The 25042-nt window shown below is 49.9% G+C and overlaps 1 protein-coding gene and 1 long non-coding RNA gene across 2 annotated transcripts; one reads left to right on the plus strand and one right to left on the minus strand.

The window, feature by feature from the left end:
- LOC143168644 (uncharacterized) lies at positions 1-2701 on the plus strand. Its single transcript, XR_012996758.1, has 2 exons — positions 1-79; positions 1013-2701. It is a non-coding gene; the product is annotated as an uncharacterized LOC143168644 (long non-coding RNA).
- Positions 2702-2994: 293 nt separating this feature from the next.
- URM1 (ubiquitin related modifier 1) lies at positions 2995-20308 on the minus strand. The gene is made up of 5 exons (XM_076355286.1): positions 20226-20308; positions 17359-17429; positions 5023-5104; positions 3968-4016; positions 2995-3247 (listed from the first exon to the last, which is right to left on the minus strand). Exons 1-5 carry the CDS (start codon positions 20258-20260, stop codon positions 3179-3181), a joined length of 306 nt encoding a protein of 101 aa, XP_076211401.1. The 5' UTR covers positions 20261-20308; the 3' UTR covers positions 2995-3178.
- Between the last annotated feature and the right edge of the window lie 4734 nt (positions 20309-25042).

The raw sequence follows: 25042 nt of genomic DNA on the forward strand, positions 1-25042 counted from the left end.
TCCACCGGCTGGGCTCCAGGAAGGTGCTTTGGGGCGGAGGAAGAAGGACGGACCTTCCCCGGGCCCGGGGCGCGGCAAGGTAACCGTTCCCGGCTGCAGCCCCGGGAAGCCTTAGCGAGGGTTTCAAGGAAACTAAACGAACACCGGCGGCGGCTCCGCACCGCTCCGCGCTGCCGGGGGCGGGGGGGGGGTTCAGTCCTAATGCGTCAAATATCGGCCGGGTCCTCACCGGGACGGGCAGCCCCGGCCGGGCAGGGACCGGGCAGGGATGGAGGGGCCGAGCCGGGGGCTCCGGCGCTTCGCCGGGGGCGGCGGGGACGGAGCCGAGCGCGGCGGGCGGGCGCCCCGGCCCTGCGGCTGCATCCCGGTTTATCCGTATGTTGTGGGGTTTTTGTTTGTTTTTTTTTTTTAATTGCGTTTTAATTTCATTTAATTTATTTCGGCGTGCGCCCGGCCCTGGGGCGCGGCGGGGACCCCTCCGCAGCGGGGGCCGAGGTCCCCGCCGGCCGGGACACCCTCCTCCTCCTCCTCCTCCTCCTCCTCCTGCCGCAGCCCCCGGCTCGCCCCGGGCACACGGAGGCCGCTCCGGCTGCGCTGGGTCTCCGCCGAGCCGGGAACCGTCCCCGCCGCTCGGGCACCGGGTGGGCTCGGCGGAGAGCGGCCCGGCCCCGGGCTCCCCCCCCGGCCGAGGGCTGCGGGGACGGGATCTCACCGCCGCGGCGGGGCTCGGAGGGGACGGGGCGGGAGCGGAGGCCAGGGCCGCGGCGGTCCCGCGTCCTCCCGGAGCAGCCCCCACGAAACCCCGGCCGGGAGGAAGGCTTGTAACAGAGAGGCTTTATGACTCCACAAGCCAAGCGACTCGGCCGGGGCTGCCAAGGAAACCCAGGAGGAGGAGGGAAGCATTACAAGATCCGAGCAAAATTTCACCAAGAGCCTATCTAGGACAAAGCTGGAGGCAGAGAACGTTTTAAAAGGCTTTTATTTCAGAAACTTTTTTTTTTTGTTGTTACAGGATTTTGCCGTACCCCTCTTCTCCCCTCCCCTGGTTTCCCTCATCTTCCCATTTCTAGCTTTTTTTTTTAGCAATGATTGGCAGCTTTTACTACAGCAGGAGCTAAGCCATCTGGGTCTACCTGTGCTAGCGAGGGGAATCACACCTCCCGGGGAAGGAACTCAGCAAACAGCTGGGGGGGGATAAGAACAGAGAAGCCCAGCCTAAGGCAAAAACGCAGTGTAGAGGCAGGGCGGGCAGCAGCGGTGAAGACGAACCTGCCTTTTCCCACTTGGGTTTAAGTCCGTTTCAAGCTGCACGCCACACAGGTCCGTTGTTTTTCAGCCAGCTCCTACAGTCACCTGGAATCCCCCCTCCGCTCCCCCGGCCCAGCAAAGCTTACGGCCGGGGGACAGAGAAGAGCCTTTGGCCCGTCCGTGTCATTTACAAACAGCGCAAGCTGGACTCGAGTCGCTGCGGCTGGATTTGGAAAAGGCTGAATATCAGTTCGTTACCAGCAGTGGGCTTGAAGTTAGGGTTTCTCAGGTGCAGCAGCATCGTAGTCCGTGGGTGCTTTTAGTTACGCAGGTTGCGGTGGGGTAAATGTGAGAGAGGAGTCATCAGAGAAGTCAGACGGGGGAATTACTCTTTGGCACTCCCTCCGCGTCAGACAGAGTAACTCCTCTGTCAGGCGCAGGACGGGAAAGGCTCCTTGTACGGAGCACTCCCGGTGTCAGGCCAGGCTGCCCGAGCAGGAGCTGGTGCACTGCACTGCTCACCGCCTCCCAGCTCCTCCTCGGCAGCTCCCAGAGATGGAGGACAGGGCGAGCAGTACATGGTGCAGATCAGCTCCGAGATGTGCACCGACTGAGCTTACAGCACTGGCGAGCCCTCTGCCCTGGGAGAGCCGCTGCTCGGGCAGGAATGCTGCCGCCGGGGACCACCACGTGCTGCCGGAGCCGTGCCGAAATGCAGGTGAGCAGGGCAGGGGGGAACGCAGGAAGGACAATCTGGGTCGGACACTCCTAGAAGCTTGCGCAGCACGTTTCAGACCTGTTGGCGCCAACGCTATCCTCTCTGATCCCCTCCCTTTGCTCTCGCCGTGGCCTCCTGGCTGGCAGGCAGGCCAGTCCGTCTGTCCGAGGAAACTTCTGGAAGCCGAACAGCGTCCGTGCCCTAGCAGAGCCACGCACACCCACTTCCGCTGCGCTCACAGGACTTCCTCAGGGTGCGCAGTAAGAAGCCTCCCCCTCCCACTGATGGAAAGGGTTAAAAACCACTGACTTTCTTTCCTGGGTCTCCGTGCTTTAACCGTTCGTCTCCAGCCCCAGCCCTTCCCCGGCCAGGCTGCAGCGACGCAGCTCCCCACCGCTCCCCACCTGCACAGAACGCAAGGGAGGCTGATCACTTCTGTCCATCGTGGTGACAGAAAGATAATTTGCTGCCCTTATCACTCCGTGCTGAATCAGGCTGGGCACGGGTTTGTTTCCCCTCCAACCAAATGGTTATAAATTGACATTGTTCGTGGGCTAGTACTTCACCCTGCCTCAGCTCAGGTATGAAAGAGGCATAAGGCATCAGAAAAACAAAACCAAAAAAGCCTATTTCTCTCCTACTTCCCATAAATAAATACCATGACAAGTAGAAAGCCACTACAGAGGGCTCTGAAGCTGTAATGTCTGCCACCTCAGAAAAAAACTAGTAAAGTCACCTTTTGTTTCCTCGCACTTCATGTCTCGCCCTTCCCGTGGCTCATGCGCAGACTGTACCAATCCCAGTTCCCAGCACCAAGACAGAGGCACCCCAGCCTTGCCCCAAAGCAGGCACAACTCCCCCAGAACGCCTCATTGCCTGCGAAGACACACCATCCTACTCGAGGTTCAGCACCCCTCTTCCTCCCATCATGGAAAAACAAAGTCGCACACGCTGCAGCTCTCTGCTCGTTAGGGTACCTGGAAGTGCAGTCAGGAGAGGTGAAATGAGGACCAAAAAGATGGACGCTGTTGTGGTGGACAGCAGGCCGCGTGATGGCGGGGCTTTATTTGGATGTCTAGTAACAAGTGAACGCAGTGGGAAGATGCAGAGACCGGGCACTGGCAGTTCAAGAGAGGTTTGGGTGGGTTTAAGTTTGGGTTTGGGTTTTTTGCCCAGGGATTTGGATTTTCATCCTCTTGTTTTTCCAGGAGTTCACCCGCCGTGCAATGTCGAGATGAAAAGCACGTTATCCTGGTCCTGGAGTTTATAATCCAGCTCACCCTGCAGGCCAAGAAAAAAAATGAAAAATGGTTTAAATGTCATTTCCAAATACCAGCTGCAAAGAGAAAACAGCGCATAAAAAGATGGTGAGTGTTAGGGAGAGCAGAAGGCGATAGACTGATGTTTTCATCCTAACAGAAACAAAGGTGAGAGATCAGACAAGGAGCTGACGTTCATTTTCCCACACCGCTTTCTGGACCAGGGTTTTGACAGAACAGGCGGTTGCCTGAGGCAGGAAAATAGTTAGGGGCTGTTTGTCGCCTGAGCACTACAGTGGGCTGAAAAGAGAAGATATTTACCAGTTGCCTGTTTGGGCAGAAATCTCCCCAGGGCTGCCTTCACCTGCTACGGCACCACCTTACTCTAGTGAAGGGGGTCTGCTTGGGGCCGTGAAGCTGCCTGGTACCCGCTAAGTTGTTACCCCATGCGTGGGGGAGACCTGCTAGCAGCCAGAGGTGCGAAGCCCGTTGCCAGAGGCCAGGGAATACGGGTGATCTCTCTTCAGACACTGGCTGGCTGATGAGACTCAGCAGGTTAGAGAAAGGCTCCAGGCTTCGGAACAGCCACAGTACAGGGAGAGAGATCCCAGCCCGCCTCTTCCCCCTCAAATATGAGATGCTTCGCTTGGGGCAAGAATCAGAAATAGCTTCTCTGAGAGCAACCACAGAACAGACAGAGCAATATTTTCAACAAAGAAAGTCAAACTGAAGGAGTACAGACCATTAGTTCCCAGTCTGCGTCGTTGATGAGCACCAAAATTCCTGGTCTCCTGCAGAAGAGAGAGAAATAATTAGGATACAGGGCTGCTAAAAAGCTTCACAAATAGTTAAGAACAAGGGATGTTACAGCACAGATCACAAGCTGTCTGCCTATAAAGCCAAAGAGAAAAAGGAATCCTAGCATGGAGGTGGAAACAGGTACGGTCCATGCCCTTTCTAGATCAAATAAAGGGGAGGCAGGAGCAATCCCAGAGCTCATCTGAATCAAAATGCACCATTCCTGAGGATGCTCCGAGATGACATTTCCGTAAGATGTAGAAAAGCCAGGTAATTAAAACCCACACACTACAGTCGAGTGCAGAGCTCTCGATGTGAAGGTAGGGAAAGCTATTCCGGTGCCCCTACCAAAGGCAGTAAACACTCGGGATCCACTCCAAGCCCCTGATTACAGGCAAAGGGATTCCCCCTCTTTGATCTTCAGTGTCCTGCAATTGTCTCTCCTGTTACCAGGGGACCTGGCACACGCTTCAGCTCACAAAGATCCGTGACGAATGTTAAACACCCCCAGCGCCACCCCGCAGTCAGGGATGGCTTGCACAGCTCACTCTGCTCCATTTCTCTTGACTTTTTTTTTTTCCCCTCTCCACGAGGTTGGCCCCGTTTTGACAATAAAAATACATTTCCCAGAAGAAATATTTGTTGGCATTTCTCCGAGTGACTGCTTCAGTCCCAGTGATGTCAGCAGGGAATGGACAGACCTGCTAAAACTCCTGGAATTGAGGATACATGCGCTATGCTGCTCCAGGTGACAACGGAGAGAAAGTATACGTGGCTCTGCTTCACATTTAAGGTTTAAAGATTTGGGGTGAGGGCTGCAAAAGACGCTCTCCGTGGAACAGTGCGAGGTATAGTGTGGGACACCTCCCATTACCACTTTAGCAAAGCCCGTATTTTCATGGTCATTAACTTGCTTCTTGCAACCAACAGGAAAAACCTATCCCAAACCGTGGGGATCAACAGAGAAACACAAGGAGGATTCATAACACCTGTACTTACACAGATTCCCCTTGCATAAATAATTCTGGTCGTTCTTTCAACAGATTCTGTTTGATCCACTTTAGCAGGTTTCTGATATCCCCTGAAAGGAGAAAGGACAGCAGTTTACAAACTAGCTGACAGCTCCGAGCTGATGCCAGAACAAAGTGATTGTTTATCCACAAAAGAGTAGATGAGGAACATGCAGGATGGATGGGGATAGCTGCAAACCTCCAGTCAAAGGAACCACCTAACAGCATTGTCCCTTACCAGCATCTAACAGGCAGCCCTGCCTCAAGGCAGCTCAGAGCTCAGGGCTCTGCCCCAAACCCCCACGGTTGGGCAGAAGAGGTTTCCTGCATCCCACAAAGAACGAATGCAGTTCATGCTGAAGTGCCAATCCAGCAGGAGACTGCCGATGTTCAGATTTCTTTAACACATCCCATGTCCTGTGCGTTCCGTTATCACCTAACAAATTGATGTTTAACTCTCTGTGTGTTTAATTAGATTTAAAAAGTCCAAACAAGCAAGCCTAAGAACCTGAAAGGAGTAAAGGTAGACACGATCGGTACCAAAACCAGCACGAACTCTTGGAGACATGAGTTCTGGGGCACAAACTTGTACATAACCATGCATTAAACGTGTACGCAGGCACTGGCCACAGTAGTTGTATTTTGGACACTTGCAGTATCCCTCAGCATCACACCTGCTGTCGTGGCGTGTTCCCCCCGCCATGCCTGCTCACTCCCTCTACACTTTGTGCTTATAGCTTCTTTATTAAAGCTCAGCCTTTATCTTTCCATTTCAGTAGGTGACAGGAAGGATTTGTCTTCATGTAAAAGGAGGAGGAGACACTGCTGGCGGGTTTTTATAGTATCAATTTTACTTTGTGAGGCAAAAACAATTTCTTTTGTGATAGCATCAGTTAATTTCCTATTGGAGAGGTGAGAAGCGACAGAGGGGGGGAATAATCCGTTACAGGGTTTAGCAAAGCTGACAAATTGCAATGTGGAGTTCTCCTGCATTTGCCTCTATATTTCACCGTTCCACAAACCACTTCATCATTCTGAATCCACAATCAGTTATTCTCCCGGGGCTCCTTTAAACAGCCCTTTGAAAGCCCCGAAAGAGTTTTGTTTGTTTTCGAGGCGCGAGGAAGCTTTTCGAAGGCACAAATCCACCAGTGAGGGCTGGAGCCCCGCTCACAGGATGAGCCGGGACGGCTGGATGGGTTCCCACATCTCCCTCACGTGTGGTAACCTCGTCGTAGTCACAGGGAAGCTTTCCGCACACACATCTCCAAGCTAAAATCAAACTCTGCATACGATTCCCCATGTGTTTGCTTCATGACCAGTAAAAATAAATGCACTTGTAGCGACTCGACTCAGTCCCTGCCTTACCCCAGGATTTTATGGGATCGTGGAGGCTACGCAGAGCAGAGCTGGGATTCTTCCAAATAATGTTACCCCCATCACTTCTGTCACACCAAGGATGAACAGCCCTGGCGTAGGCAGGTGCACATCAACTAGGCGATGGGGACATGTCCATCTGCAGCAGATGGGGGCCTCTTTTCCCAGGGAAAGGGGGAGGGGATGCTCTGAGATTCCCTCTGTTTCCCCCCCCCCATCTCCCAGGGCATTGGTGCCTCTAGATGACAGCATGCCCCCCGGCACACCGGTCCCACCACAGGGCTGCCCAGAGCACGACAGGTATTGCTGCCTCTGAGCACTGGATCGCTCTGATCAGGGCAAAAAGAGCTGCTTTGTGCCTTAAAACTGCCCGGTGAGTTGGATCACCTGCCTGGGGCTGACCCACGACTCCCCTGTAATGATATGTAGTTAAGAGCACAAAATAGACCATTTTCTGCCTCTTTGCTAGCAACGTGCACCAGGGATGGCGAGCGCTGCTCTGAAGGTATATATATACACCACGCCGGTTGGTCAGCCGCCAGAACAAGAGTTAACTATATTCGCCTTCCCCTGAAAAATGCTGCTGCAACGTAAAGCCCTCAGGATCTCACACCTAAATGGCTCCTGCTCTCCATCACCAAGAAATGAAAGCCGGAGAGGAAGAAAGATGGAGAGGAGCCTTCAGGAGAAGGAGGGGCGGCACAAAAGGGACACCAGCCCCACCACAGCAACGCCCGCGAGCTGTTTCATATTTATGCACTTGCGGCAGGGCACACAACAATGAGCTGTGCCATATACCATTCTCCTTGCGTGGAATAAGCAGCCCTTTCCTCTGGGACCTTTCAGGAGAGATCATTTAAACAGAAACACGCTGCACCAGCTGGATAAAAGACAGCCACCTAGAAGCAGCCTGGACGAAGGGGCGAGAGGACTGATTTATTCGAGGCTGAGCTGGAAGACTCCCTTACCCCTACTCCTTCCATAATAAATGTTATTTTCAGCCCCACCTGAGCCTACATTCATTTACTCCTCCCCAGAAGTCACGTACACAGATACCAAAGAATTTAGACAGTAGGAAAAAAACTGATACCCCTGTGCAGGCCTGGAGCTTCCCAGCTCCAAACCGCAATGAAAATTAAGACCCCTTCTCCGCAGCCGACCTTAAGACATAATACTTTCGGCTGCTTTCTCAGCATTGAGTTTTTTCCCCCACCTTCATGTCTCTACATTCTGTACACCAATATTACCAGAACAAATCAATTATAAAGGATGAAAAATGACCAGAGCCACACCAAAACCATCTCCCACAAGTAAGATATTGAAAAGGAACAAGATTATTTCCATTGCAAGTGGTCTGGGGAGAAGCCATCTTGCAGCTCAGTGCCTCGAACAGCAGTCTCGATCAACAGCTCGGGACTCTGTGTCTTATCATGATGGAAATAATAAGAGGTAAATTATAGCACAACTGCTTATCTCTTACAGTTGACACACATAGCGTTCCTAAGACATTTTCTTTCTAATACTATGCTATGGGTCTAACAGGTTTCCAGCTCCCTGGGCTGAGGATTTGCTATGCAAACAGCAGGTCCTCTACAAATGACATATAAGGAGGGAAAAAAATCTCAACCTGGTCAGGCACCACATCTGCTGACAAGTTAAATCGTCACTACAACACAGCAATTTTACACTCGTGTTGGCTCTCAAGCTGGCCCCCGTCACAGAACAGAGGCATTTGCTATTTGCAGAAGCATAGTTGTACTACGTGTGCTGCCATTTGGCTGCAAAAGCAACCGTGCATTTTGGCCCAGGAGTGAGGTTCAGGTGAGAGCTGAGACGATACAGCATTTCGCTTCCGCGTCACCAACTCAAGTCCAGCTCAACCCAGTAATGATACATTTTTATCATTGCTGCACAGTCTCAATGAAATGCTTTCGGTAGCCCACTCCATTTCATTCACAGCAAACAAATATCCACACCAAAAAATCCGCTCTAATTATCGTTAACTGTCCTCACCATTGGCAGCATCAGCAGAGAAGCCAGAGCGAACCGGCCAAGGAAGCTGAAATATTCTCAAACTGCAAAGGAGGGACTGAAGCACATGGTAGGAAATCCCTGCCTCATTTGTATACAGAGACAGCTTCTGTTTCCTGTGCTAACAGTACATCAAACCTCTCCAAATTCTCAGGACAAATAATCTAAAGTTAATTAAAAAAAGAAAAACCGACAAACGTTTGAGAAAACTGCTTAGTTCAAGTGCACAGATGGGAGCTCAAATCCACAATACGTGCATAAAACAAATCGCCCAGCGAAACACACAGCTCAGGAAAACGAAGTGTGTGCTTGCAGTGACACAAAGTCATTGGCTTGTCACGCAAGCGGACAGGATGCAAAAACTGCAGCGAGCGTGCATACAAAAACCCAACAGCGTCGGCTCATTTTCAGCCCAGCTGCATCATAAACACTCCTGGTTGTGGCAGACAGAACTGCAAAGTCTGCTCGGTCCTCTTGCGTATCCTCCAAGGCCTGATCTTCTGCATTACCCCAACTGTTCCTTCATGAAGAATCTGCTGAGCTTCCTCTGCAAGAGAAATGCATCTAAGACTCCATTTTAGCACTGCCTGGAACAAGAGCCCGGGTTCATTTGCACCCTCAAAACCAAGGCTGAAATCCATAGATCTTTCCCAGCTCAATAAAACCTCCTGGACCTGACAGATTCATCAGTGATAACTCAGCAAAGGGGGGCATTCGCTGTGTGCAGAGAGAAACCAGGCACCTCGAATAAGAAACACCAAGCTGGGTGTTGCACTAGAAGGATCTCGCACTGAACTGATAAATGCGCAGAAATGCAGAAGGATTTTGCTCAACCGTAATACCAGTTGACACAGACATGCAGCTTTCGGCTCCCAGGGAGCTGCACAGGTCGCTGGCAGATATACACACACACATGCAATGACCAGATGCCTCCATGTCCCCTGCCTTAAAATCCACATACAAACCTGCACAAAGCAGACAGTGCCTCGAAGGGCACCCAGAGGGTGTAATTACACCCATATTCTTGCCTTGGCTGCAATATTGGGAGCTTATTTCAGGGAAATAGGGGAACCCTATAAAGGCCGAACCATGGAAAATTCCCTTCTGGTCCGTAATAAATAAGATATATGCAGCACTGGTCACTAAGGGGTCAGTGCTGCAAGAGCACTGCGCTTTCCCGGGCCGCCTTGCGGATACCTCCCTGTGGGGTACCATTTCTTTGACCCAGAATAAGATCATTTATCATACTGACCATGGCTGAGCTCCAATTTGCTGAGGTCACTAACTCTGGACGAGCGCCGCTCCACCCACATTCTCAGCCACTGGCCTGTAACCATGACAAAGCCCCTTCCCTGCCGCTCCTCTGCCATTATTCCCCCTGCCTGCATGGAAATGTATGGAAAGACAATTTGTATCCCCCTTTTCCCGCTTAACCAGCTTGTTTTTAAAATAGACCAGCTCCCGATACCTGCCGCCCCCCCCAGGTAAATGTCTTCTCTCTGCTTTTGAATCTGACGGCCCTCCAGGAATCTGCTCTCTAAAAGAGCTTGTTACAAAACCTGACCTAAGGGATCCTTCAGACTCCTCCAGCCTCCCATCTGATATGCAAATCATTCACTGAAGCAGATGATGGTGTGCCATAAACTGCAGAAGAAGACCTGGAATAGCTGATATAAATGGAGTCACAGGCAAATGGGTTCGGTACTATGCAGAGTGAGCAGCAAGGCAAAATTTTGCAGCAAGAGAAAAATCCATTTTTCCTGACAAGCGCACAAGCCAATCCTGCCATGCACTGGAGTGGGCAGTGACCTCAGTACTAGGGAAAAAATTAGGGGGTAACTACAGCCGGAGACAAAAGAATCCCAGTCATTGGTCTCATCTGTTCTTGTCTGCTACAAATGAACGTCAAGGTCTTGGCTTCTGTAATTTTTAACTGCATTATGACATCTTTTTCTCACTTCTCAGCTACAAGAGCAATGCTCTTCTCCATTTCCTTGTGTCCCCACAATGGGAAGGGATCACAGGGGTCTTTCATAGGCCTCCTGCTAGCAGCGAAGACTCAGATCCCAGCCATCACCCAGCAATTCTGAGCCCTCAGATTTTAATCACAACGCTCATGAACTGGAGAGGAGCTGCTTGGGATCTTCCACTCCCTGTTAGGAGAACATAAGTTCAAGGGATCTCCAATCCCACTCACTAGCCAGCAGCAAGCCTCCAGATCCATCAGCTCCTGTGACAAAAAAAGCAGCTCCGAGCTGATCCTCGGGGTAAACCTAATCCCTACTCATTTCCAAAGTCAGAGCATCTAATCCCGTAACACCCAACGCTATTGTCACTTCAGGCTCCCAAATAAATGCCAGTGCACCAAACTGTCTCTTTTAATTAGGATCAGAGATCCACAGAACGAGGGTCTTGCCTCTCGTTCAAAATTGTCAAAGGAAGGAACCAAGAGAGCCTCAAAGACTATCGCACCAGCAGTGAAGTGCCAGATTAAGAATCGCAGACATTAAAAATAACATCTTGTTAACAGGTCCTGTGATTTTATCCCTCTGCCAGTGCAGAATTATTCTCAACAAAAGACCATCCAGAGCCTTGCCCGCTCTGAATTTAAGATGCTTGAGCAATGTAGACCTGCTACCAAACCCCAAGGAGACTGTGCCATGGTCTAATAGTTTTGCAGTCAGGAATCTTCTGCTAATGCACCAAACTCCCATTTCTTCATCCCTCCCTATCAATCTATGCTAGATGATATTGCGTCACCCCAGCTATAATCTATCCTTCCCAGTGATAAAGGAGATATCCCACCTCATCACTTTTCCAGTCATTTATCCTGCTTAACCTTGAATGTTGCTGGTTAATTTTTTTAAGCTGCTCAGGAAGACAATTCAGAGAATGCATTCCTAACCGCGGGTGTAAAGCTTAGCCGAAACCCACCAAACTGAAATTTCCCCTCCCTCCTATTTCCCCGGCTTCTGGGTTTTGTGTGCGTGCACGCGCACCGAGGGTTAAAAAGGAAAACCTTATTGCTATTACAAGAGACTACACAGAGCTGATGCGAGACCCCAGACCACAGAGGAAGGTGGCTGCTCCTGCCAGCGTGCAGAGGGATTCCCCGGCAGCCTGGCACTGCCTTCACGAAGCCAGCCTGGCCGAGGGAATCCCCTGGGCTGGGCTCTCCCTGGCACTGCCAGCTGGACCAGAAAGCGCCTTCAAGTCAACTCCTTTGCCCACCTTCCAGCCTGGCTGGTGGCTGGTGTCCCCTCTGGCTGCTGGATGAGTCAGTGTCTCGGCTCGGCTCAGGAAGTGTCATGATTTTATTCCTCTAAATACAGAAACCGTGCAGAGTCCAGTCCTCGCCTCTCACTTTCAGGCTCAGATCTGCTTTGCTATTATTAGACTTTCATATACGGCAAGCACCATTAAACCGATTCCTGTCCACCCAACCCAGCCACCCCCACAGATACTCCAAGCCCCTCAGTCTTACTTGAAAGGGGAAAAGAAAGGGCCAGTGAGATGATCAGGGTGGAGGAGAGGGGGGGTAAGATTTACAAGTGAATGGAGGTAAGAATGGAGCAGTTTGTGGGATAAAGGGGCTGCAGAGGGAGCTTTACAGATGTGCAGAGGGACGGCGGCTCATTGTTTAATTAAGCAGAAAGTGGCTCTTTTGAAAAGCAATTTTGCACAGGAGCTCTGAGCTCAGCAAACAACTCCTGCGAGTGAGGGCAGGAGGAGAAAGGAACAGCTGGCCCGGAGCCGTGTGAACCGCATGCTAAGCGGTTTAAAGGGCCCGGATCCTCCTCCCCAGCCTTGCTCCGCTGCCACCCTCTGAACAGTGCTGTCAGCGCAGCAAATCCCACCAAGAGAAAAGAGAGAGCAGAGGGGGGGGGCTGGCACAGAAAGGTTATCCTGCTAGGTGTCCACACTGCAATACAGCGGCTGGGAAGGAGGGTGGAACAGCCAGGCTTTGTTATCCCAGGGATTTGGTCACACACAAGAGCTGGTTTCTCGGTGCCTGGGAAGCTCCTTCCACAATGAATTGGGATGAGCTGATCCGGTAACACGGCTCCGTGGCCTCCCAGGAGAGCGCTCGAACCGCTCCTGTGAGGGCGCGCGTTTGTTTCCCCGTTCCCTCTGAAGGACTCGTTCCTTGCGCAGAAGCGACGCGTGGCCTCGCTGGGACGGCGACCCGAAGCTGTGCACGCAGCCGCTGCGCTGAGCCCTGCACCAGGGCTGCAAACGTGGCAGGGACCGCTCGATCGCGGTGGCCGCAGCCCTGCAGCATCACGCCAGGCTCCCGGCACTGCAAACGCAGCTGCTCACGCCGATTGCTGGAAAGAGCTGCCGGGATCCAGGGCTGAACTAATCCAGCCTGAGGTCCCACCCTGGGTAACCCACTGAGTCCTCTTTCCTTGCCAGCAAATATACAGTTACCTGCCTAAGAGAGATGCACAAGCAGGGGAATAACCCCAAAGTTCTTTGAGACCTGCAAGTACCATACACTGGGGTTAAAAAGATTTGACTGCACAGAATTCCACAGGGCCATGGGGGTTTTTTTATCATTCTTCTAATAAGTCTCTGCATTACCAAATATATTTTTATTCCTTCTCTGGAGCAAGTTTTAAAGTGTTAGGAATAATAAACAGAGCAATAAAAGCATTCCAGAATATTAAAAACTACAACGTACTATCTAGCAATAACACCGGGCATTTACAGACAATCGATGCCAACTGCCACTCTTGATTTTACACGTTGTTTTGGCATAGCACCCCAGTCAACTCTGAACACATGCCATGCTGTATTTTTCAAGCCACTCTGCCTGTAACACAGGTCTATCTCTTGAGATCCCCAGGCTCTTTTCCGAGAAGATGAATGCTCCCAACTCCCCAGCAGTCCTCCATGCTGTGCAGAACAAGGCCCCTGGAAAGCAAAGCTCTCAAGGAGCAGACCACGCTCTTCTCTATGGGGATTTAACATAAGCAGAACTTGGCAGATTATTTTAATTTTCCCTCTAAAAAAAAAAATCTGATTAGCAATAGGCTTTTTCCCTGGGGTTTTGGTAAAGGGAAACCACAAACAATTACCAAAACACACTGATTAAAAATTTATCCTTCCAGACTTCTAAGTGCCAAAACATATAGTGAATTCTTGATTACCCCAGAAGGTCTGAGCGATCACTGCTGAAACTGGTCGCTGCTGCTCCAAAAACACAAGTCCCATCACTGAAACCACAGGAGAATTTGGAATTCGAAGGCCTGGACCTGCAGCTGAGCAGCCTGCAGCACAACTGCCAGAGACTTCACAAACAGCCCCAACCTCCGGATACAACATCCAGTCGAGAGCACAGCAGAGGGGTTTTGTAAACACTCTTCATCAGCATGACGCTGCTGAGCTAAACCTGAAATGACTACAAGGGTTAAACAATGCCAGTGACTTCCTACCCTTCCAACAGCGTCCATGCAATTCGCATGGCCATAGACAAATCCACCACTGTGAGTCCCAGCGAGATGGAGGAAGGAGCTCCGGCATCACTTGCAGAGCAGTCATACAATGATCTATTTGATTACTGAAGCACTTGGTTAAATTACTGTGGCTTGTTTCAGGAAGAGGCTGCCAAATACATTTTCAGTTTTTAATTTAGGGTTTCTCTCTTTTATGGTCCATTGTCTCTAATAGCCTCTTAGATGCTTGAAAATAAAGTTGATTTCCCTGCCAATTTAATCCTCTCTCCATGTGACAAATATCGTTATTCCCCCAGCTGCTTCCCCCCACACACACTGTTTTTATGCAGAATAAGCCAACAGGGCATTAATGCCTTTAGATCCTCTAACAGCGTTATCAACGAGATCATCAAAATAACCAGTAATTTGGGACAAGATTCTTCTTTAACTTGAGGTCTTCTTTCCGCAACAGCTCTAAAAGATTACACAGTCCTGCACAAAGTGTGGCTTATGTAAATCTGCCTGCCTATACAGACATATCACACCTTTTTAAGTTCCTACTTGGCAGCAACCTCAACATGCAGGCTAAGACAGCTCCGCTTTGGAAATAAAGAACTGCTATTTTACTGACATTAGGATACAAAAAGCCCCTCGGATAATAAAAATAAAAATAGGTCCTGCCACACGGCTGTACCCTCGTGGCTTGCTCTTGGCCCATTTGCAGCTTCCTTCCTCCTGCCTCTCCTAATCCCTCCCATCCCTCCCCGTCCAGGCGTCAGAAAAGGACAGAGAATCAAATCTTCTTGAAAAAGTCAACTGGATCTGGAACCCTCCTACTTTGCACCTAGTGCCTGTTACCAGGAAAAAGGAAATGACCACATAATAATTTGTTCAAACAATATTATTATCATTCAAAGAACACTGCCCCTGTCAACTATGGAGCACAGCTTGTTTTATGCACATAAATATTTGCCCGTATTTCTTCATATAATTTTCCACCTCCCCTCACCTCTAGGATATATATAAAAATGCCTAAACAATTAAAATATAGCTGGACCCAATGTCCCAGAGAGAGGCAGCTGCTCCGCAAAAAGGAGGACAAAGACAAAAATAACCTAGAAAAAAAGGAAGAGTGGGTAAGAGAGGCCAAAATGGCCAAAAATAAGTTTGACGGCTAATGAAATCAGTTAAAATGGGGTTAGAAGTGTAGGTCTTCAAGCAGCGTTCATGCCACAGATCTTTCCTCAGAGTATTAAGTGATGGACATAGGGGGTAAGGTAAGCAACAGGATGCACCGAGTAGAACTGAGCTGTTTATTTCTCTAATCATTGTAATTCTGGCTGCACGAGGGCAGCAGGGAACATATTACATGTATCTTTATTTACCCAGAGATAGGCGAATTAAACTTTCATAATGTGAATGAGGAAAATACAAGGCATTAGGAATAATATAAAATTACAAGAATTTACCAAATTTCTTATTCACGTTTCTGATCCGTTTCTACTGATTCCTCACTTCTACAATATAATTCTCATCCAGAAATATTTATGAGGGGTGTCTCCAGCGATCCCTTACTGTCCGACATTAACCGCACGTCTGCCTACCCCATCCCTGTGCTGGGTGTAAATGTCACTACAGCAGAAGCCTCACAATTCAGTGTCTGCTCCTCAGCCGCTGCAATCCACAACCTGCCCAAAAACTGAAACCTCCCTGTCACTCAGCGCACATGAAAACAGCAGGCTGTAAACCAGGGGAGCTGGCAAGTGGGCACACTGTCCATTCTGCCACCCTTGTTACAGGGATAGCAGCATCTGAAAAACAAGGCAGCGTGAAAAGCTGGGAGCAATAATGTGTTAGATGAATCTGGAATGAATCACTGGAGATCATGAGTTTGAACCCTGAGACTGAGCCAGATCTTCAGGGAAAGATTTATCCTTTAGGATAAATCCAGCTCCTAGTGCGGTCTATAGAAGTCTTCCAACAACTTCAAGTGGGAATGGATTAGGCCACATACAACTGCACCGCTGACAACCATTGGGCTAGAAGAATCATTCTTTGATATTAATCCCACCCTTCCCCTGGCAGGAATAAACATCCCATGTAATAACCCCTTCTTCTTGAGCATCTGATCATGGTTTGAACACCACCAATGTGGTGGATATCAGTGGGTATTTTAAATTTACAGAACACTGAAGAAAATGATGCTCTAGCCCCCAAGTTTATACACCAAGTAAATGAGTGTTTTGGCATTTCTTTACTATCTTCCATTTAAGGATCTTAAGTGCTAAAGCACAGTGCTGGAATTTAATGCTGAACTCTCTTGTGATACATTAAAGTATCACTACTACTTCGCTAGCAACAGGGGAAAGTTAAGCAACACGACTAAACTCACAAAGCAAATCAGCATCAGGTCATGTTTCTGGATCCCTAGTCCCTGTCCTTAACCACAAGATAACACACTATTCCAGTGATCTTATTATATTTGAATTACACGTACTTATGTCCAAGCATCAAAAGCGCTTCTACCAATCTCTAATTACTTCCAGGCACGGCAAGAAGATTTCAGGCCTGAACGTTCACAGCACATAGATTATGGTATTAGCCATTCACAAGATATTAGCTGTTAACATTCCCTGATGCTTTGTATTATATGTATTATATGTATATATGTATTATTTGTTTATAATCGCACTCTCAAATAGCATAAAGCATTGCTATCTAGCTGGAAGAATTCAAAACATACCTGTGGCAAAATTACGTTGCAACTGAAGTATGCGCACACATAAGGAGAAACAAGAGAGTTAGTACAGCACTTCTCAGTATTGATATCCCAAATCACAAACCAGAGATTATGACTGTTTATCACTGGGACACTCCAGTCTTTATCTTAACAGCATCCTATTTTTTATCGTAGGGAAGGCTACAGGCAGGATGTCCAGCATCACATTCAAGCACCAGCTTTGCCGTTTTCAACTGCATAGTTAATATAAAACGATTACATATACTTGAAAGTCAAATGAGTAGATAAAATACATTAATGTTACACTGCTGTACACACACCCACATATCTATACCCTACATATATACGCACATAAATATATGCCTCTTGGAAACCTTGGAACAGGCAAGGAAGAACAAGGAAGAGAGGAGGTTATGGGTGGTTTCAAGTACAAGCAAGACAAATGTAGGCTTGATGGAAACATTCAGAGGCTGTTGTCTATCCAGGAGGAGGGAGGCAAAAGTCTTAAGGAAGGACTCGATTCACAAGTGCTTACAGGACAGGAAAGATGTTCAGATTATTTCTGCTTGGTATTTACTTTGAGGACTAACCATTGCCAAGCTATCTGATCCATGGCATGTCTGAAAGTGCTTTTAAAAGACATTGATTCTTGTTGCCAACTAATGAAACTGCTGTACAAACCAGCTTTGTTTGATTTGTTGTCATTCTTTCAAGTTATCCAACAAGTTCTGATACTCACAAGGCTCTGGTTGACAGGGCAAAGTCACCTGATGCTTTTTGACACCATCGAACAAGAGTTCTGCACCACCTCTGAAATAAAAACAATGAACCACTGAGATTTTGCTTTACTGTCAAAAGGAAGAGAGTACAAAAGAGGCGATTTACATAGATGCCACAAGAGAGAAAACAAATGACACAGACTGTATTTAGCACAGGATTCTCTTTGTCTTTTTTTCCCCCTCTCGCAAACCACCAGTTCACAGGGGAAGTTGCCATCTCCCATCGCCAACGCATACAGGAGGCTCCACTGCGGGCCAGAACCCCACAGTGCCAGGCATCGTCCCAACAGAACAGGAAGACGGCTCCCGTCCCAACGCGCTTACAAACCGCCGTGCAGCGTCTAGCCTAACGCCTTCCCTCTCCCTTCAGCTATCGGCATTGCTTCAATTCAAACGATATTCCAGCCACCACGCTACATCCAACATCGCTCATCCCTAACACCTTTTAGCCAGAAGTCTTAAGGCGTTTCACAAAACGTGAAAAATCATAGCGTCCTTCTGGAATAAACATTCCCCCAGTTTCCACTTGTGAACAGAGAGAGGAAATGACTCACACGAGGTTACACAGCAAGTCAGCTGCAGAGCCAGCAGTCCTTGAGTCCTGGCAACCCTTTCTTGATCTACTTGCTACAAAGCGTTCCCTCTTGGGAGGGACTTGACTGGGAGAAGCAAGCAGAGCAAGTGACGATGATGACAAGTTAAAGTAAAAACAAATAAATAAATGCACAATCTTCCTCCACTGAACAACCTCATTAACATCCCCCTCCTCATATTCAGAACGTACTGGGGGACTGGCCTCAGATAACTAAGCGATGGCCTCTGCAAGCACAAGAGATCAAGCGTGAGCAAAATATGCAGAAGCTGGCAAGTACAGGAGCTGGTCCTCACACCTGAGAAAAACGGCATTTAAATTGGGTCCAGGCACCTAATCTCCTCAGGCTCTTAGAAAAAATAATTAATTTTTGTAACTGCAACTTACAAGCCTCAGCAAGCTCCTCACCTATATTCCTTTTCTGGAAAAAGAACAACTGTGAAAATCTTGAGCTTTACAAACATAAATCAGTTTTCCTGATGTTGTGAAGCCACGGGCCAAACTCAGTCTTAGAAGATTATAAAACTTTGTCACTTAAGTAGGGACGTGGATAATAAACACAAATGCTACTTTAAGATACAGGACACAGAAGCAGATAGTGTGAGCTCTTGACTCTAGACTGAACAGGACGGCCAAAGTTTTAACAATTAGGAAACTCTTAAAAAACTCAACTCACTTGATACTCAACTGAGGTAGAAAAATGACTGAGCCGTTTTCAAAGGGCGTATAGTTGTGGCAAAATGTTCTTCCAACTTAAACGTAGATTACTTTAGAAAAATTTTCTTACGAAGTTACTTTCTGGAAACTTACTGGTGCCTCGCATCCCTTGGAAACCAACACAATAAAGAGAAGCATTTAAAATCAATAATCCCCACCTAAATATCAACAAAGATACATCCAGACGTTACTAAGTTCCTTTAAATTCAATATCTAAAAATGCCACACTAGGTTTTCTTGGCTCTGCTATGGAAGAGCACAACAGAACCCTTGTTATGCCCTCGGCAGCATTACTTATATGCAGCAACTCTCCTAAAGAGCACTCTGTTGGTGTTCTTCCCCCGGCTCACAAAAAATAGTTATCTGAAAATTGAAGCAGCGATTATTAACATGAGCCGAGACTCATGCGAGAGAACAAGTCACAGCAATTATATGAAAAACATTATTTTATGTAATGAAAACAAGGTCACACTTTGTTACAGCGGGAAATGTAGATTGCAAGATAAGGTCCTTCTGTAATGCGCTAGCTGTGGGGAACTCAGCTGTGATTTGTACATAGAGAGCTCATTTATGCATTTCCAAGGGAAGCAAAAATGCATCTCACTCTTCTGGGAAAATTAGGAGAGTTACTGCAGCTGGAAGTGGGAAAGACTGAGGAAAGGATTCTTAAGGAGAAGGGTATTTAAAGGGTTATGGCATTTCTGTGTTCATGAAAGGGTGGGAAAAAGCAAATAAATAGTAGCCTTTTAGCTTCTGCTAAAAGGAGGCTTTAACAAAATAACACAAGTATTTCCACAAATACACACAGACTTCCACTGCAAACACTTTAACTTCCCAGCGCCAGAGCGTTCGCAATGCAGACACTACCGCAACGAAGACCTGAAAACCGAAATGCTGCAAAGCGAGGACCCGGCTACTTTACACCGAACTGAAATAACTGAAACACAAAGCAAAGCGAGCGCGCATGTACGCACACGTAAAGACACACACACACGCATATACGTACAGAGAAAAAAAGCCGAAAAACGAGTGGAAGGTTTTTATAAATAATTTTAATAATTTAAAAAAAAAAAAAAGGTTAAGAGGGGAAAAAGGAAAGGACTTGTACAAGACGCTGACACAAGACGTAAGGGAGGCCACGCCGCCGCCGCGGCGCAGAAGGGCCGGGCAGGGCGGCGGCAGCCCGGCCCCAGCACCGCGCTACCTGGGCGGCACTGCGGGGGTCAGGGCCGCACCGCAGCGCTGCGGCAAACCGCCCCGGGCGGTGCCCGGCCCCTCCCGGCGGTGCCTGACACCCCGGCCTGGTTCCCCGGGGGCAGCTGCACCCGCCACCCCGGGCCGCAGCCCCGAAGCCCCGTGACAGTGGCGGCACCCGGGCCCAGACCAGCTCGTGGCGGCCCCCCCGGGCCCCGCGCAACAGCCGCTCCGCCTCAGGGCCGCGGCCGCCTCACCGAGGGGCCCGGCCCGGCCCTGCCCTCCGCCCGGCCCCCAGGCCCCGTCGCCGCCGCCCGCGCTCACCCGAACTCCACCTGCAGCGACACGGGCGCCGCCATCTTGGCGGCGGCGGCGGGCGGGAGGGGAAGGCGCGGGCGGGCCGCGCCGGAAGTGCCGCGGCGGCTTCCGGCCGCGCCGCGTTGCCCGGCAACGGCGGGAAGGAGGGGCGGGCCCGGGCCCGGGCCCGGCGGCCGCGGCCTCGCAGGGCCCCGTTGGGCCCCGCCGGGGTCCGGCCGCAGCCGCCGCGGCGTTGGTGCGGGCGGGCCGGCCGGCCTGGCCTGGGGAGAGCCCTCGGCGGAGCTCCCTCAGTGCCGGGGCCCAACGGCCGGGCGCACGCTCTCCTCGGGGCTGCTGGAAGGGAGGCCCGTTCCTCCAGAGGCGTGCGCTAGGCTCTTACGCCAGGCGACGTTATTTTAAAATACCTATGTCTGCATTAAGTTCACATCTTGCTGTGCGCAGAGCCCTTTTGCACGTGTTGAGAATGCTTCAGCTGCGCAAAGGCGAGGAGCTGCAGCAGACGTTTCCCAGCGGCGAAGCCAACCCGCTGCCTCGCAGTTAATTTGAATTTTTAGTGGGGGATGCAGAAACGGCCGGGCCGGGTGAGACTAACGACCGTTCCTGTCGCCACGGTGGAAGATGTGCTTCTGCGCGTCAGGGAAGGCGGCAGTTCGGCATCCCCTTCTGCTCAGGGCAGCCTCTCCCAGCGAGCACGTCCCCGCGGCACCGGGCACCTTCCGGCACCGCGTTAAACAACGCGGCTCACATCTGTCGCCTGTTTGTTTTCTCCTCCCGTCCCCAGAGGGAGAAGCGTGTACACGGGCGGGATGCAGCCATGGCGGTGACAGCTGGGCTGCGCAACGGCGCAGGCTCTTCTCCCCCGCAACATGGAGCTGCACTGGGCAGCACTGGTGGAAAAACTGCAGCCCCTTATCCCTCCCTCCGCTCAGTGGAGGGTTTGGATTTAAAAAAGACATGTATGCGTGCACACATGCACATAGAAATGTAATATATACGCATTTACGTGGTGCATTATGTGTAAGGGGCATAAATTTACGCAGACAGATTGCTCTTCGTTTATGCTAACGGGGGTCAGAGTATGCCTAACCCCGAGAGCAGAAGGTGGTGGTGTTTGTAATGGCCTTTTGTTCTCGGAGGAGATCATTCTCCAGGCTGGGCCCCAGGAAAGGCCGGTCCCCAGCACAGATGAACGCTGCCGTCGCTGCCGGGGTTACGTGATGGCAGAGACGTGAAGCTGTTGACCGTGGTCTTCATCCAAAAATTCCAGCTGGATTTTAAATATCTCTAAATCCCGAGGCTTTTGAGTATCTCAGAGATACGGCCCAGGATGTTGAACCGATTGTATGGGAAACCGGCTGAAGAAAGAAGCCTTAGACAACAATCTTACTTCTATACACTTCAGAAATGACTGAAGCACTCTGTATACAGAGGATCTGGTAATCTGGGCTCCAGATCAGTGTTTGCAGTTATGGTTTTATATGAGCTATTCTTCTTGCTTCCAGAAATCATTTATAAGGCCAAATAATAGGAGAATTGGCTCCTAAAAGAATCTTGATTCCCAAATTATAGAAATACAACAGAATATTACAGATTTAGTGCTGGTACTTCCCCATAAAAGCAAAAAGAAATTAAAAAGAAAGAGAACAGTAATCATAAATACCAATTTGGTTCATTCAAGCATTCAAAGCTGGTTACTGTTAACAATGGCCCTGGAAATACAGTCAGCGAGCATGTGAGATATGGGGGACGTTTTATGGGCATCGTGTGCTTGGGAAGAGGAGCGAGTCCCGTCTCCTTGCTGGGTGCTGAAATCAGAGCATCTCAAATTCTCCGGCATATGCTTGGGGATGGGGAAAGCAAGCAGGTAATCCCCTCGAGAAAGTGTAATGCTGACATTGTTATTTCTAAAGCGGTGTAAACATAGACGGTATTTGATAAACAGGTACATAAAACAAAGCTAGATAAAGACAAGGCTCCTGCCTTGAACGTGTACCCCGGGTTCAGTTTGCTCTAACACGCCGTCTTCTTGTTCAAACTCAGGGATGTGCCACTGTGCTTTACTTAAGCTAAATCTCTTTTTTTATACCCAATTTTCCATGCCGGATCCCTCACTTGGTCCCAAGCATGGAATGGCGCTGGGCGAGACCAGGTGTCCCCAGGTAGTTGTAGTGCTCACCCCGGTTATGCCGGGCAAGAGGCACCCACCAGGGTGCTCCGGCTGCACCCGCCTTTCCCCTCCCGCAAAGTCAACTGCACCAAACAAAAGAACAGGTTGGAAATTGAGCCTGGCAATAAAGAGGGTTTAATTTCTTTTGTCTCAGTCCTGGCTTTTTTTTTTTCCCCTGCCGTTTGCACGCTTTTTCTCCCCCCTTTAGTGCAGAAGGGGCATGCCTCCGTCCCTCCGCCGAGGGTTTATTCTGGAGGAAACGGTTTAGGTCGCCATGATGTTTTACAGGGAAACGTAGTTTATAAATACGGCGGGGCCTGGCGCTACGAGGAAACATTTTATCAGAGAGCCCCGAACTGACGATTCAATTATTTTTCAATAAAACATCAGGGGAATGCGCAAACAGCTGCTCGCATCCTTCCACACAGCAAGTCAAACTTCAAGGGGAACAATAGCTGGCGAAAGGGGAGCCATTGCGGAGGCGGTGACAATGGGTTTCCTTACTCGGGGCTTTGTTTGATTTCCCCGTCTCAGTTTTGAACTCCCTCCGCCGGAGAAAGGCGAGGGGGTAGGACGGGGAGAGGGGGAAGCAGGCAGAGGGGAAGGAGGGTCAGTGGGAGTTAAAGCCTTTTGCAGCCTTTCTCTCCCATTCATGTGGTAATTGGGTGTCAAGCAGAGATCAGTAAGATGGAGCCCGGCCTGTGTGCCCGGGTTAAACTGCAGCAGAAAGAAAGCGGGAGCTGAACCGATGGAGGCCTGAATGTCATTAGGGTGGGAGGAAGCGCCTCTCCCCCAGGAGCCCTTCTGCCGGGGTGCTGGGCTGGGGGGGCCGCTTCCCATTCAGGGCATCCCTGAAAGCGGCCAGACAAAGCGGGAGGGCGTCCGAACAATGCCGCACCCCCGGCTCTACCTTCAATAGGGAGCTCTAAACAGGCGTTTAACCTTCAGAATAGCTGAAAGTGATACTCAAAGCTGAGGAGGTGGCTCGCCAGCCGCTGTTAGCCTCTTCCTGCGGCCGAGCCAGAGGCCACTTGGATGGCCGGAGGCGAGGAGGGAGGCTCTTGCTGCCCTCGCTTCCTCGGCCCCGTTGGCACAGCGCTGGGGGTGTGCAGGGCCCCGTGCGGGTCGTGGGAGGTGTCACCTCCAGGGCAGGATCAGACCCCGACTCCTGCTCGGGCTGGCGAGATGCTGGCGTCCCTGGGGAGGGCTGCTCAGCACCCTCGAGGATGGGGCTAGAGGAAGGCAGGGCCATACTGAGGAGGCGGATGTGGCATAGTAGGGGTCGTATCCCACTTCACAAGCCTGGGATTATTTGGCGAGGGATCTGGGGAGATCTGGGCAACGACCCCCCTCCCGAGCCAGGGGGATGTCCCAGCCTCAGACAGAATCGCCATCGCCTGTGATTCCCAGGGTTGCCAGCCTGTACTGCATGACCCCAACTGCCCAAAGCTCTCCCAGAGCCTGGCCTGGCATCATTTGTGCCTATAGGCAGGATTTTTAATTAACTAGGAGAAAAGAGGGTCAAACCCCAGGTTATTTTGGAAGATGGGATTTGCCACTGGAACGGGCCAGGCTCGAAAAGAGCAGAGCAGGACCCATTCCCTGCTCCCTAAGCCTCACCCTGCTGTGTAGCCCAGCCATCCCGTGCTGTTCAGGAGCTAAGCAGCAAACAGCCCGAAAGACATTTGCTTCCCTAGTAAAGCCTTTCTGCTTTAAGGAGGAAAGCTGCCATCCCTTCTGTGCCGCAGGCAGGATGATGAGACGCAGGCGCTCCCCACAGACCGTCATTTTGATGGAATCCCCTGCAACACAGCCCCTTCAAACTGGAGGGGGAGAAGCCGTCCCTGGCCCTGCTCCTGGTTACACTGGAACCACTCAGGGGAATCACGTATTTCCATTTCTAAAGAGCGCACCAAAGGATAGGCCCTTCTTTAGTCCAGAATATTTCCCTGTCGCTGCTTAAAGGCGAAGCTAGCTCGCCAGCGTGCGGAGGAGCGGGTGGCTGTCATTGTTTGGGAAGACTCCAGCACGCCAAGAGTGGCAGGAGGAGGCTGGAGAGATGCGGCGTTAAAGATTGTCACAGGCTTTCTCAGCAGCAGAAATTAATTTCACTCAGAAAGGTCCTGAGCAGCTTGCAAAGCCCCCGCCTGCATTTAGACTAAAATACGCTCCAGTTTTGCACACCAAGCATGGCCTGGCTGAGCTGGACCTAGAGCGGGAAAGAGATGCTGATCAGAGAGAAAGTTGCAGCATTATTTTTCTTAATATTATTGTTACTGTCCAGGATGCAGGGTCTGGGAGGAGCAGTCATGTCCATGGTGAAAACTACATTTTAAGCAAAGCTCTTTGGCTTTGCTTAAATTAATAGGCTAATAATAACCCAGGAAAGGATTTTAATGTTTTCTTAACCTCATGCAAACAGCTTTTAAAGTATTTTAATTAAAAAAGAATACCTCATACTTTATATATGGTACTTTTATCTATATACAGCTGTTGAGCCAGACTTTAGCTTATTGATCAAAGGAGACATGTCTCGCAAGGTGTCTCTAATCATAGAAAGAGGATTCAATTAGCTTTTTCCTTAAAATCACACAAATAAAAATAAATTAAAAAAAAACCAGACTATGATTAAGCACTGGCTGCTTCTTTCCAAACA

The sequence above is a fragment of the Aptenodytes patagonicus genome, chromosome 18 (genome assembly GCF_965638725.1).
Source record: "Aptenodytes patagonicus chromosome 18, bAptPat1.pri.cur, whole genome shotgun sequence".
NCBI lineage: Eukaryota > Metazoa > Chordata > Aves > Sphenisciformes > Spheniscidae > Aptenodytes > Aptenodytes patagonicus.

Bases quoted from the DNA above. Each gene is read 5' to 3' on its own strand.
- URM1 (XM_076355286.1), bottom strand. From the start codon at position 20,260: ATGGCGGCGCCCGTGTCGCTGCAGGTGGAGTTCGG. The intron at 17,430-20,225 runs GTGAGCGCGGGC...TTTTTATTTCAG, and splicing joins TCGCTGCAGGTGGAGTTCGG to AGGTGGTGCAGAACTCTTGT. The intron at 3,248-3,967 runs GTCTGTACTCCT...CTTGGCCTGCAG, and splicing joins ACGCAGACTGGGAACTAATG to GGTGAGCTGGATTATAAACT.